Source organism: Adelges cooleyi, unplaced genomic scaffold (assembly GCF_023614345.1).
Source record: "Adelges cooleyi isolate 19-005CV unplaced genomic scaffold, UGA_ACOO_1.1 ACOO_flye_CR_arks_rails_tigmint_CR_PRNA_2, whole genome shotgun sequence".
Lineage (NCBI taxonomy): Eukaryota > Metazoa > Arthropoda > Insecta > Hemiptera > Adelgidae > Adelges > Adelges cooleyi.
Window position 1 is genome coordinate 6,228,192 of NW_026095860.1, and position 15,830 is coordinate 6,244,021.

A 15,830-nucleotide genomic window follows, 5' to 3' on the forward strand; every position below is an offset into this window, starting at 1 on the left:
AATAGTTTTTATTTTACAACAGAAACGGGTTTTATTAGTAGACGCGACAAATTGATCTACCCCCTCCCCCTATTCCCACTTTTTTTTTTTACCGGTCATATGCAATTATAAGATTTGGGTGTAGAATCGCTTTGTGAAACCTTCTGATTACAATAGTAAACGATCTGCCACGACTTGACCCACATTCACCCGTATGAGTACACCGAATTTCCACGCATTCTTAGACACCACAGTGTGTAAACTTATAAAGTTAAACTTAGCTATATCTATAAGTTTTATCACCCGCATCTCGGAAAGACATCTGTATAGGTTTAAATTTTAAGTACAACAATGTTCAACTGAGATGATTTATCAAATCTCAAACCGTAATATTTGTTTGCACTTTACATGTCAATTTATAATATACAGCTACTTATTTAGTGTTCAAACATTATGTATTAAAAAATAATTGTGTTAATATAAGTATAGTATTTTCTACCTTCATGATCTAACTGTTATACAAGGATATTATGTCGTAAAAAAGAATAAGAATTATTTTTAAAATGATATCGATCACAGCGTTATAGACACTCACGGGTAATTAAACATGATTTTTAATTAATATTGGTATTATGAAACTAATCTTGACAGATTATAATATAATTTTAATATAGCAATCTTAAATATATTTATAATCAAATTAATATTTTAACACCATAATAATAATAAGAATATTTCGAAACGTTGTAAATATTTTCTTATAATTAGTGGATTATATTATAAACACAAAATTTGTTTAAGATTTTAAAAAAATAATTCTTGTATAAATATAATTATTAAATTTATAATCTGTTATAGTAATTTGCATTGAACATTTTTTTTTTAGATTGAACTTAAAATTAGTCTTTCATTAAATATTCAATAACTGTTTTTAACAACTCTGAAATTAAACTAAAATAGCATTATTATTTGTTAATCCGCATGTTTTATTATACTCAACGACAGAGGAATTATAATTTCATTCATTAGCTAATTTTAGATAAAACGGAAAAAGGTATAATTTTTAAGGATTCTGCCGTTTTTCTTATTGTACTCGCACACTCAAGCCGCACTTTTTCAGCGATTCAATAATATTTTATTTTAATGTTTAAAACATTAAAGTCACTTCACTTGATAAATTATAATAATATGCACTTGAACCCTTAACGTGAACAACAACTCTGCTATAAGGAATAATAATACAAATATTGTTACGCATCGAACTAATATATTTGGTGCAGTACATGAGATAATTTTTTATTCTACAAAAAAATCTTATAATTACTATTTTAGCAATAACAGCAAATGCATGTTATAAATTATTTTTAATTAGAGATAAAAAATACTTGTAATTAATATATTTTTAGTTGTACAATGTACATATCACCAAGCGAATAAAACTTGTACATTTATACAAATAAAATTAAATATCAGCAATAACAGAAAAATTGGTTTTGAAAACAGTCAGTTGTTAATGTGAATGCTATTTACCTAGTAAAATTTAGTAACACTTGTGGCCGTATATAAATAATTAGTTAAATAACAAAATATTTAAAAAACCATTAACCACAAAAACTTGGGGAGACAGCGACACATAAATAGTTCAAACATGACGTTTGTACCAACTCAATAATTTGGTACTATCCCCTATTTATATTGCCAATGACTGTATTTGTATTAAATATTTGCACGTCTTGTTTGTTTTCCGTTTCAAAAGTTTTCCATTGAAAATCATGAATAATAGCAAAACATGCGAATGAACTTTATAGTACTACCAGACATACTGTTACGTCTCCTAAGACGACAAACAACCTCTAAAGTATAAAACGTTATTTAAAACGGCCGTTACTTAAATTAATATACTTTTTTTTAGAATTTTACTACCCCGCGATGATTACGGTGATCAGTGGTTACAAGTGGCCACATCGGACGACGTAGTGTGAGTGTGCGAAAGTTCGAATGCATAATACAACAGTCCAGGAATTGCCTACTTATATGTTTCAACCCAATCAATATAACAAAGTATTTCCAATACGTTTTGTCTATCCGACACAGCTCAAATAACCGTAACAACACTGATAAAACTACTATCCGCAGATGTCTTCAAATGCCAACCCATGAAGTTGAATTGCAAATACAAAATATAAACAGACAAATGTTATTTTTGAAATGGAACCCGAGTTAAAAATCACCGCCGCATAAAAAAAAACTTGTTTTTACACCAGCAAACCGTTTTTCGCTATCGAACCAATTGAAAATCAAAATGAAACCTACACAGAACCGTATAAAACAATATGTTAAAACTGATACCGTAAAATGTATACGCATTCCAATCGTTACTAGTTATTTTTATTCTCTTAAGTTCAAACGCTGTGAACTCGGTATCGACCAATCAGCAATACTCGATGGACAAAAGCGTATTAATTTTATCTAGATGGGTATACATTAAATTACATTGATTAATCGTTGTTCGGTTAGACTCTATGCGACGCCTGACCTCAAGCAAATTATTAACAAAAACCGTTGAAAGATTTCATCTAGTCAGTCATACGAGGTGATTAGTCCTATTATTATCCTAAGATAGTACTAACAAACTAAAATATCACCATAAAAAGAAATTTCTCACAGTATAATTTATAGAAGAAAATGGGCGATCGTATCCATCACCGATATATCTATCACCTTCTACCCAATACCTTTATCTTCATCAACCGTAATTTCATTTTCTATTCTACAATAATAATATCGCACACCTACTACAAAATTAAACTAAATATGTGTTTGCAAATAAATACACATGTAATATTATTATGTACCGCAATGGTTTTTAAACAATAGTATTTTTACCAAAAAGTTATAATTTTGAATTCCCCCTCTTTACATTTAACATTTTTTTTTTTTTTACTTTACTACTAAACGAAATCGTTAAGTACAAATTTTATTGTATGCAGTGACCTAAATGCATAAAATACCAATTGGATCTGTCGTGCGAACGGCCCCCGGAAGGTAATTCATTACTCGTGCAACCAAATAAATTACTACACAATACACCTCTCGCCGTCCCCATTCGATTCCTGTTTACTGACCGTTCGATATCGCACAGAGCTCAAATCTTTTACACAGCCGGTGTATTTTCAAAATTACAATATTATCTAGAATGAAATCTTCGACAAACTGGATGTGTTTCCATGGCCAAATTGTGTTATTCGTTTAAATTATGCAACAGATTTACGTTTAATAATTGTTAAGCATTTATTTGTTCATTTCACCTAACGAATAATAATGACATCCCTCGAGAGTACAGATAATTTTGTAAACAAGCAAAAAACAGTACAAAAATTATTTACACAACTGTTAATCTAGGGAGTAAAATTGTACTTTAAAATAAATGGACATGCTAACCACCTACGTATCTGATTTATATATTAATATGATGTTTAAAAAGCTATGTACAAAAGCTTGACAGTGTATACAACTAGATATAATTTCTTTTTCAGATCTTTTTCCTCATCGCGCCTGCTATTGATACACCTACCAAATTACCTCTCGTGTACTCATGTGTAGTATACATATATTATGTACTATCTATATTGTATTTCGTGCAGTTAGTTATTCTGTCCAGTCCAGTCAATCTACACGTTCATATCAATATTCTAGTTTTGGTTACTTCAATTTGGCTTCCGTCTCTCTGATTATAATTTATATTCATAACTTTAAAATAGGGGTTCGGAACGCGTTAATCACTATGGTAACTTAATGTTTGATGATAATATATGTTCTACCAAAGCATGGTCTTGTGTATGAATAAACTATCACAGACGAATATACTAATGACTTGTCTTCTGCCGTAGATTACATTGATAATAATTATTTACACGATTGACACGACGTTGGCCCATGCATTTCGCATGAAGTGAAGTCGGGTTATTATATGTACCTCGCCAGAGTGACTTATGGTATATTCTATATTGTGCTTCTTCCCGTAGGGAAGTCCATATATTGCCTCGGTTATACAAATAATGTAGATCACACTGGCGCGTATGATATACAGTGAAAAGGACTTTGAAGATTGCGTACTGATTACGTACGGTAACACATGATTATGTACTCAACGGTGTGTCGTTGATGATCATCAGTGGTAAAGTAATAAGTAACTTAACAACATATCACATACACATGACTTTTTGATGAAGTTAGTCGGAGAATTATGACGAACATCGTTGTACATACCGATTTGACGAAATATTTTAATTAAACGATTTATTTAAAAATCGTTGATCAAAATTCCTCAGTAAGTCTTGTTTTTTTGTATAAGTCGCGAATAAAAGTCTTAAACTTCCCGTAGGTTATATTATATTATATTTCGTATGGAATGTACACTGCAGTACACATAATAATACTGCTTAGGAAGACATTTTTTTTTAAATGTATTATTTTATAAAAAAAAAACTATTCTGTAGATTGCACTCGGCGTAGTAGATATATTATGCGTGTACGGGGAAAATCTGCAGCTAATTACATTAATAATGTTATGGTTAGAAACGTACTACAATAAAATCCAATAACAAAATCGCTCTGTTTTAGCATATTCGGGAAGACTGTATGAACATAATATACATAACAATAATAATATTATGTATATTAACATACAAGGGTCAAAAGTTTAATTGTTTTAATAATATTATTACAAAATCGTAACGAAATAGAAATTCTAAATTTAATTTGCGCTCGAGTGAACTTATTATTATTCTATATTATTATATTGTTTTTTTTTTTTTATTACATATAATGGCTTTTAAAACTGAAAATAGTAACACGCCGAATCTCTTTTTTTTGTGAAGCAAAATTGTTTTATTTTTAATTACTGCGAGTTGTGGATAATTAAAGTTAAAACTTAATATTACAGCGCACAATTAAAACAAAATACACTACAGCGTTACAGCCCAGGTCGCGCACTGAACCGTAAATATTTTAATTTTAGTTAATTACTTACGACGAGGCAATGGTGGTATAATATTGTTATGTATTGTGACCCACTATGGCTTCGAGTCGGTCAGCTAGACTTTCAGCCGATGTGTGTTTAAAATTGTGCAGTGGGTCGTTGAAAAACGATATTAATATATTATTAGTAATGAAAAATACAAAAGAATCACGGGTCGCGCAAACCTTTTAGTAGGGGCCATTTCGTAATTGATTAAATAAGTCAGCTCGGATTAAGTGAGACTGAACGGAATCATTTAGTTATACACTTTAATTCCCCGGTACCTTGGCCTTTTCGTTTTATGGTCTTCGAGGACTACCGGCATCCAGTATGAAATTCTCGTTAACCATTAGCCATTAATAGCAAGCAAGAGAAAGAGAGTGAGAGAGAGAGACGTGACATAGGCTTAATGCCCGGGCTTAAGACTGTTTGCCGGGCGTACGTAACTACCCATGGGCGTTTTACAGGGTGTATCAGGATCACAAATGCAATATCGGTGTAATATGCAGTTCCGATCCCATACAAATGGGGGTCGGTCAGGCATTTCCCTGTCGCCGTTTCTTCACATCCCTCCACCCGTCTTCATTTATACCATCTACCCACTTTTTCTTCGGTTCGGCTCTACCTGAAATCAACTGGACACGTGACACATTTTTACTGGCAAAGATCAGGGAGGGGGGCTTGGAATAGTAAAAACCTATTGAAACTTCAAATTAGTGCTTTTCAAAATACCTACATTTATTTTTTAGTGATAGATTTGTTGAAATAAAATTAAACGTAGCACTAACTTTAACTTTTAAAGTTTTTAGAATCCTAAGTCCCCCTCCCCTGATCACACCGTTAATGCATAATATCTTGTATATTATTTTACCTGGTTTTATTTTTTTTTGACGTTTTTTGTTTTTGTTTTCAGAACTAAAACAGATCCGGACTTAAAGGAAGGGACGCACGGGTCATGAGTTTTGTTTGGTGGAAAGATTTCCGTAGAAAGCGACCGCCGCCCGATAGGCAAACGTGGAGGAAATTCGATTGCGGCCAACAACCCGTCACAGTACCGATGCCGATTGCCCGCGTTGGCGACCGTCACGCGTTGGCCCATCGGACTTAACGCACGCTCTTCGTTTGCGTTGACGATCAATTCGGCGTGGCCGTTGAAATCCAAAAATAAAAAAGCCATGGTTTCCATGGGCAGCCTTTCTAACCTTTCGGGGGTGGTGTTCAAAATCGACCAGGACGAGTTCGGACTACTGGTCGACCAAAACTCCACCGACTTCCTAAACGGCACCAACAACACGCTCGACCCGAATCGGACGTACTACATATTCGAATCGGTGTATCCGTCCACGTACTCCGTACCGGAAATCGTAGTGGCTTCCGTGTTGGTCATCATGCTCATGATCGTGGTGGTGGTTGGCAACATGCTCGTTATCATTGCCATCGTGACGGAGAAAGCGTTGAAAAACGTGCAAAACTGGTTCATCGCCAGCCTGGCCGTGGCCGATTTCTTTCTAGGGCTGATCATCATGCCGTTCTCGCTTGCTAACGAGCTAATGGGCTACTGGATATTTGGTGACTGGTGGTGCGACATACACGCCGCCCTCGACGTCCTCCTGTGCACCGCGTCCATCATGAACCTGTGCCTGATCGCCCTGGACAGGTATTGGTCCATCACGCAAGCTGTCGACTACCTGAAAAAGCGGACGCCGGCTCGCGCCATCATCATGATCGGCTTTGTTTGGATATTCAGCGGCGTTATTTGCATACCACCTCTGCTCGGTTGGAAAGTCAAAAGAGTGCCTGAGCGATATCCTAAATGCGAGGTAAGAATCCTAAAACAACATATATCGTAGTATATACATATTTTTCAAAAATGACACAAGTCAAAAAGCAAACAAATATGATTTTTATTACAGACTTCCTTACGTAGTCATTAACACGACAATAGCTCAAAAAAACAAATTATGTGACTTGATTCACTTTTGAAACACATATGTCACATATATAACTATATATACTAGAAGTTACTCAAATCAGCTGATAAGTGGTAACATAGCGGCAAAAATTGTGATTGATAGAGACTTACCAGCAAGACATATGCTACTAGCGATTGATAAGGATATATCAGCTATTTAGTAATATGATAGTGATAAAACAAGAAATTGATATAATAGGATAATTTGATGGGTGATTAGAATAGAAGTGAACATTTAATAAGGATTAGTTGCAAACAATTTTCTACAATTTTAATTTCAGAATTATTGTGGAAATGATTATGTTTTGTTGTTGAACATAGAATGAAAATTAGTTCAAAGCCTGAAATTGCGTTTTAATCACTCAAGTCGTAAATTAGGAAATCCTAAAATAACATTAGTTATCTAATTTTCGTATGAGATTGTAAATATACTGGTTTAATAATAAATAAAAAAATAATTTAATAAAGAACTATATAGAATATCGAAATTGAATGCTATAAATTATAGTCGGATTGCCTATAATATTCCTTGCTTGCTTTTAAATATTATAACTTTTAGTACATTCAATTTAAAGGTTCTATCATACACTAAACAAATTAAAATTATTTACTATTTTTTATTTTTATTTTTAGGAGTCTGGAGGTAGGGAAGTTTAATTAATTAAAATTGTTGGTTTACAATAATTTGTTCACCGGATTTAAGGGATCATTTTCGTTATTATTTGAACAAAATTAACTGAATGGTTTAGGTAAAATTCGAGAATTGGTCGAAAATAAAAAGAAAGTTATTATGTTATAATACACAACCGAGGATAGAACCTTAAACCGTTTACGTCTGATGAGAATTACCACTCATCCAATACTTAAATCCTTATTATCGAAAATACAATTTTTTTTTTGCATTTATGCAGTTAACACGATAATTAAACACTCCTGGAAGCTCACAGATTATTTTAGTATTGATTTTATAAAAATCGGTTCAGTAGCTTAAAAGGAAATGGGGAACATACAAACCTACGTACATACATACCACTTAAACCACTTCTTCTTCTTCCGCAATCGGGTAAAAAAACGCTTTAGTAATATTATCTTCAGTTGTTATTGTTGAAATTTGTTTACCATGTAATAGTATATGATAATATACAATATATATCCGACAGTATAAAACCCGAACTAAATGTTTCTATTATAAACCAAAAAATCGCAAAAGGAAAGAAAATAAATATACAAATAGTAAATAAGTTACGCAGCGGGTAGTGTATTTATGGAAATCGATTCAGTGTTATTGTACACTGAACCGAAAAGTAATAATATGTCATATTATTATTGGAAAAAGAAATACCTCATAGGTCCCCAACGGAAAAGTTAAAAAAAAAACATGAAAATCGCAATATTAGATACAAAATAGCAAATAGGAATGTCGATAGTATTACATATATGTATAGGTTCTTTGTTTTTCAAATTATGCCGTTATGCATTTTGTTATTCCAAAGGCGTAAACACGTTTTCAAACAAACGGAATGGAAAACAAACAACAACAGATTAAATTCTGTTAACAAACAATTTTCCCAGTAGCAACGCTAATATGTAAATACATAGAAACAAAAGCAATTTCAAATATTCCAATTTCTATAAATACCAACCTATATGTACAACACAGAGGAGTGCAAAACTCATTTTAAGTTTTAAAAAAATTAAAGCTAAAAAAAATAGTCAAGCGACATACATAATATACATGTTGTGTATTTTTTTATTAAGTATTATGTATTTTAACGGTAACCGTTACCGATAGAAACACCAAAGAAAAAAATTCCATTATAAAAATAAGATTGTACCAAAGAAGAAGGGGGAGAAGGTGCTGATTATGTATTGAATGTAAAAAAAAATTGTATTTATTAACTACCCTCATGAATATTTTCTAAAACTGCAACAGAAATAAAATACCTTTTGCGGCGCTTTATACTAAAATAGTTATTGAAGATATTTAAAATTTATTTTGAAATTTTCCGATGACCTTTGGGCTTAAGGTTTTCATGAAGTTACAGATTAATCTGCAATGCTTTGTATTTATGACACACTCTCTCTCTCTCTCTCTCCGTTGATTTGGTTATTATTGAGGCAGATAGTATTATGTGAATTTAGGTTTCCGAACTCTTTACATATGTCTCCATGTGAGCTTATACTTATAAATTTATTCAGTTAATCGTGTTCGAAAAAGTTTTTAAAGTCGTTGTCCGTTTAACGCATTTGTACGACTTAGGTTATGTTGAAGTCCCGTAGTTGTTTTTTTTCTAAAGCCAATAAAAACAAAATAAAAAATAGGTACTTAAAATATTTCTCCGCGCAAATAGCCCTTTTAATATTTGTACATTTCAATGGTTTGAAAATACTTTATGAAAAATCATACGTCGTTGAGTTTTTGCTTGAAGAATAGCAAAACTGTATTACACCGATGATTTTTAGAGCTCAAAACTGAACCTGAAAATATTTTTGAAAACCTTTTATTATTACAATTTGTTTGGTTGAATCAAAATCTTTCTTCGCTGATTTATTTTCATTCGACATTAAATTTATTATGATAAAATCCAAAACGCACTATAAGCAAACGAGTCAAATGAAACAAATTCAAAATTTGTGGATTAGTTACGTATGTAAATAATAAATATATATATATATATAAATATTGTATACACAACAAGAGAATTTCTACAAATCACAATGTACCTAAATTTATATTCGTTATGCAAAAGAATATCAACAAAAGATATACATAAATTTAATTTTTTTTACGTTTTTTTGAATAGAATACGATTTCAAAAGGGCATGTCATGTTATTATATTGTTGTTTTGCAAATAAGTATGGGCCGTCGCACTAGCAGTTTTATTGTCGGTACACGACCAAAAAAACAACAGAATAAAGTATTATTCTATTTTTGCTCATCAAAAAAAATAGGTTTTTAATACTAAAATAATTAGTAAAAAATAGTTTTTTGAATAAAACGTTGTATTAAATAATCCTTATTGATATTTTACAGTTAAACTTTACAAATGTACCGCCTGTTATAACTTATGACATACAACGACCAAACAGCAAAATGAGTAAATTAATACAAATTTATCGTTAGCTTTTACCGACCAACTTAGTTGTTAGTTAAATAATGTTTATTCTTATTGTTTTATTTTTCCCCATTACTAATAATATATTTATCATTTTTGTATTAATCGTTCATACGATCAATTCCTTCGCATTTTTGGTATAACTAAAATAAATGAACATTTAAATATTAATTTATTAATAAAGAGGCTCTTTTCTCTACACGATCATTAATTTAAGTATAAAGTTAGTTGATTTGAAACGCTACTGATATAATTCTTGTTGATTGAACTATTGCTAATAATATGTTTAACATAAAATAACATACAGTTTTTCTATGTACAACTATTAATTGCTGAGTACTGACTTTTTAATCGAGTACAACCTTTGATCGCCAAACAGGTGGTTTGGGTGCAATCATCAGTTAAAGTTATTTCATTAAAACTATGTCCATGAATTTAATTTAGGTTCTTGGTATGTACAAGATTATAACGTGCCAGAAATAATTGTATACTTCACAGTTCAACCATCCAATTGGGACAGCTGTTGTGCTGAATGTTCTTGTAAGACTTTTTCATTTATCGTTGTTTATATGGAATATGTTTGAGAATACATATGATATGGAGTTTTCGATTTGTGTTGTGTCTTCTCGCCAAATCATATGTTTTCAATTCAAATGAGACCTAAACGTGGGATTGAACCGATTCCTAAACAAGGTTGTGTTCTTTATACAATAAGTGTTGTATGATATCAGTGAGAACAGTCGCTAGTTTGAAGTAAGCAATAATCATTTGCGTTAAAATTCATAACTATAGATTTATAAGTTTGAAAAAAAAACATATTTTTCACTTGAATGTATAACTTGTGACGAGACAGAAAGAACAAGGATGAACTAGTGTTTGTGTGGTTACAGAAAAACAGCAACCATTTTGACCTACTTAATAAGTTATTAGAGAATAACCTTAGCCTTATAGTCAAATCTAGTAAATTCCTAATTGCTTACTGCATCAACCGTTGCCTTAATACAGTTTTTATTTTTTTTTTTAAGTAGCAAAGAAAACCATCAGTTCTTATGTTGTTATATTGTCGTACACTGAAAGTACGAATTTTTTTTGGATTGAGTTATATACCTATAATATTATGTAAATTGTTAAACATTATAAACGTTGAATTTAATCAAATGTTTTTATCGATTATTTAGCGAAACGTAAACATTTAATGGTCAACAATGTTTCATTTGTAATAAAGCCAAAAATATGCTCAGTGAAATGGTAGCTTTTTATTTGTAAAATCTCGATTCGCGCTTTTATATACGCTCTGCATTGTTTCAACCGTGTTATTTTATGATAATAATAAAAAATGGGAACTAATTACATTTTATTCCGCGGTCATAATTCAAGAGTTTCTCATTTAGTAATGAATTTAGTTAAAACGTTTTTTTTTTGCTGCAGAGTTAATACGTTTGTTGTCATATTCGTTTTAAATATAATTAAAAGAAAACATGACAGTTTTGAAACTTTAAAAATAATGTGAATGCTAACTTCACGATCCCCTTCTATATAACTATTGACAAAGTACAACGTGTAGCATGTTGCACAATAAAATAATATAATATGTTTATTTATACAAATGTTACTATATTCATTACCTACCAACTGTACACAGTGGCTACTTAACTATTGCTAGTAGCAGTTTCAAAGCTTGCATAACGTATGATGTATAATATTATCTTACATCCAAAACGAATGTGAATATTTTTCCTACGGGTATATTATTTTGTTAACAAAAAAAAACACTAATATTCGGCTGAGATAAATAAAGCCGTCGTTGTGCTTCGGTGTAGAAATAGTCTAGAGCATTATACTATAGTGGATTTTTGTAGAAAGAGATAAAAGTTCTTCTGGCATCAGAAACTAAGGCAATAACACGAGTTCAGTTTCATCACAACTCGTTCAGCTTAACTTGTATACGACGGAAGTAACATTTATTTTAGCAATACACGGTTGGTTGGAGAACACGGTTGGTTGTGTTGGGCATTAAAAATGTTTGGATAGAGAACTTTCGCTAGGTTCTATCAATTATTTAATCCACGAAACGGATAACAAGATTTTGTTGGATACGTTAGACGACGTGAAGCTGGACGTAAAGTTTTATAATCAAGTAGATGCTATTTCGTTGGGCAACTGTCGTCTGCTGATTACAATAATAATTCATTTAAATACTAGTACTATTTATAAACAAGTATACAACGTTTACCGGTGACAGTTAATTTGCAGTTATTGTTTTTTTTATTATTATTAGATTTACTATAGAATTAATATACTATCTCGCTTATTATAATGCAATTGAGAAAACAGTTTTTGTTAAAAAAGTTTTTTTCCAAACACTTTATTCTACCGATTCGAATTTAATTACTCTATAATAATATTGGCTTTTATAATCAAACGTTTGCGAAACAAGTGATCAGTGGATTAAAGATTGTTTGTAAATACAGGTTTTTACATTTTATGAAGTTTTTTTTTGTAAAATATTCCAAACCGACGAGAAAATAATGAGTTATTATTATACTACGGCTGTGGTTTATAATGGGTTTTATTAGATTACATTATTTTTAAAAAAAACACCTATTTGCATATAAAATTAAGAGTTAAATTGTTAAATTACATTTTACATAATTTACAAAATTATTATAAAGTAAACTTTAAATAGACATAAAACGAAACTTTTTAAGTATTAAACGAAATTACACTGTCTATATTTAACACTCACTTATGAATTGTCAATAGGCAATTACTCAACAATACCTTTTGAAAATCAGTTTAGCCCGTTTTTTTAATAGTAATATTTGTATTAATTCAGAAATCGGTTCACTACGGTCTATGGTCGTATTAAAAAAATGAATTTAACGATTCCATCGCAATATTTTAAGGTTGACGAAATAGACTATCGCTGAGTTTATGGAGAAATTTGCCGAACATTTTTAACAGAAAACATTTCACGTTTTAATAAATGTACAAAACAAATAATGGAAACGTACACAAGTGTCGTCTTACCACAGCAGTGCCTATAACGTACCCGCCCACTCCAACTACTCGACATACCGTCGCATCTTGAATAATAAAATCCTGTACACTCGCGTCTTCGGTACCTACTTAACCAGCAGCGGTACTACGTTAAATGAAAATATGTTTCCGTATGTGGTGGCGTTTTCCCGTTGAGATAATTTTTTCATTTTTTTCGTTTTTTTTTTTTACTTGAAATTCCGCACTTTCGGTTTTCTGGCGTGCGCCGTTTGTTTATTGCGTATTACCATAATAAACGTCCGTCTCGCTGACGACGGTCTTGCACGTATATATAAACATATATATATAGAGACAGTGTTGTGTAGAGTGTGTCACAGCTCTGGTAATTGCGAAACCCAGCGCCTATCTTTATACACTTTACCCGGCCGTGTGCTCGTCTCCGCCTTGGGGCTTCTTCTTCACGCCGTGCACCCCGAGGACAACAAGCTGCTAAACACCACGGTCGAGGAGACAAACATCCTTGTACCCGCCACCGTACGGCTGGTGCCTTCTCATTTTACCCTCCTCGACACGGTGTACACTCATCCGGCCAAGTCCGCTGTTGGGCAACTCCGTTGTATAAAGTAGAGTACAGCTTGGCAGACATGAATTTTCGGCTCAAAATGTCGTTAATCATTGTGGATTAAGAGCTTGACGCAGTGACGGTGGTTTGCCGCGTTACGTATTGACCTATCACTTACTCAATAATGGATTAAGCGACTGCAATACGACATCGCACATGCCGGATCAAAGATAATGTGTACAACGTAGTTCATGCTAAATACACCGCAACACTTAATTTTATTATTAATTATCATATTGATTAACAGTTGAATTCTTAACAACTCTCCGGTACAGGGATTTTTATCCAACTTACTGTGCATTAGACCAGTCAAATCGTCCGTTTGAATTTAAATAATTTTTTAAAACAACTCCATAGAGAAAAATAAAATAATTAATTAAAATGAATAATACTGCATGAATATGAATATGAATAATAATGTAGTATTGTTACATATATATAGGTATATATGTTTATAAGTTTACACAGCGCTCCGTGTATCCGTGTGGAAATTAACTACTAATAGATAAAGCATTTTTTAACATTGGCTAGAATTTATAAATAATTATGCGAGCAATGTTTGGGAGTAATGTTATGAGACAAAGATTTTGTTATTGCATTTATTTTTATCTGTGCGTATTGTCCAATTAAATTACTTGACGCTTTAATTGTACTTATGATTGTGTAAATAATTTGTTTTATAATTATCAATAGATGTAATGATTTAAAAATTACAACGACAAGACAATAAAATCGTAATATTCCAAGTTTTTTACCGTTCACGTCGGCAGTTTAATATTAACAATTTTTATTTAATGTAAAAAATGTATTTTTAATAATACGTTTACAAATGGTATACCCGTTTTGCTTAACTAAAACATTGAAATTTGACCTAAGAAGTTCATGTGGAAAATAATTATGTTACAACTCTTGTTACTCTTGTCGTGTTTATGTTTATTGTTGTTGCTGAAAAATACTATTTTATTAATTTCCATAAAAAACATATAATATAAGTTTATGAAAGTTGTAGGGTAGCCAAGCTCGGAGCGGTCACGGCAGCCACTTGGTTCGAGTGCGTGGTACTTAGGAACACCTGGCGGCCAGCGCGATAGAATAAACAACAATATATTTAACAGCAAAGCACATCCTCATTATGAATATAGTTAAATACTCGTTGTTCAGGCAGCACAGTGTTTAAAAGTGCTAATGCCTTTGCGATTCAACGGAAATGTATTAATGAATTAACCAATCTCCCCTAATTAATATGATTTCAATTACCATAATTTAACCCTATATATATATATATTTACACACACACAAGGGTGTGTCTAATAAGGGTGTGGAGCAGAGGGGGTAATGTGTATGCATTTTTGGAGCTCAATATCGTTAACTGTTACCATCTCGTGATGGCAGTGTTGGGCCTTCAAGCTACACAATTATTACATGATGAAATTTAAATATATTATCTATTTTTTCCTTAGATACAAAAAAACAGACATTACCAAATTAACTACATTGTACCACAGTCTTGAAACATTAATTAAGTAGAAATAGGTAAATATATATATATATATAAAATATATCTAACAATAGCATTATTAGAAACTAATAAAAATGTAATACAATAATTTACTAAAAGCAATCAATTAAAAACAAAAATTAATACCTAGCAATTTATCATTCAATTTTTTTAAATTCCATTCCGTCAATGCTTTTATTTTAGATTATCTTCATTTATTTTCCGTAATCAAAACTGATTTCTAGCAGATACTTCTTAAAATAATTATTAGTTATTATTTAATAATTTTTATACATACTTATTAAAATAACTAAATTTCGAATACGGCGATTCTTTCATAATTTATGATAATAATAAAATAAATAAAAGATAAATAGAGTTTATTTGTCGGTTTTCAGAACAAAAACAAAATAGTTGCGTTGCCTTAACCCCTCTGATAAGACTTCATATTATTATAAAGGCTTATGAAAAACATGATAATATTATTGTAATTTTTCGAAATTTTCATAATATTACAAATTAGCGTATTAATCGTCTGTATGACCTGTTACAAGGATTCATACTTTGAACGCTCTGTATAAAACGAGCCACAATGATTTTTTTTTTTATGAAAATTCCCAAC

General features: G+C 31.4%; 1 protein-coding gene across 1 annotated transcript in view; it reads left to right on the top strand.

Moving 5' to 3' along the window:
* Nucleotides 1–15,830, top strand: part of LOC126833518 (alpha-2A adrenergic receptor) — a 119,265-nt gene that overhangs the window by 26,938 nt on the left and 76,497 nt on the right. Inside the window, exon 2 of the mRNA XM_050564912.1 lies at nt 5,913–6,819. Coding sequence (XP_050420869.1) covers nt 6,175–6,819 — 645 coding nt within the window. The 5' untranslated portion in view covers nt 5,913–6,174. The remainder of the gene's footprint in view (nt 1–5,912; nt 6,820–15,830) is intronic.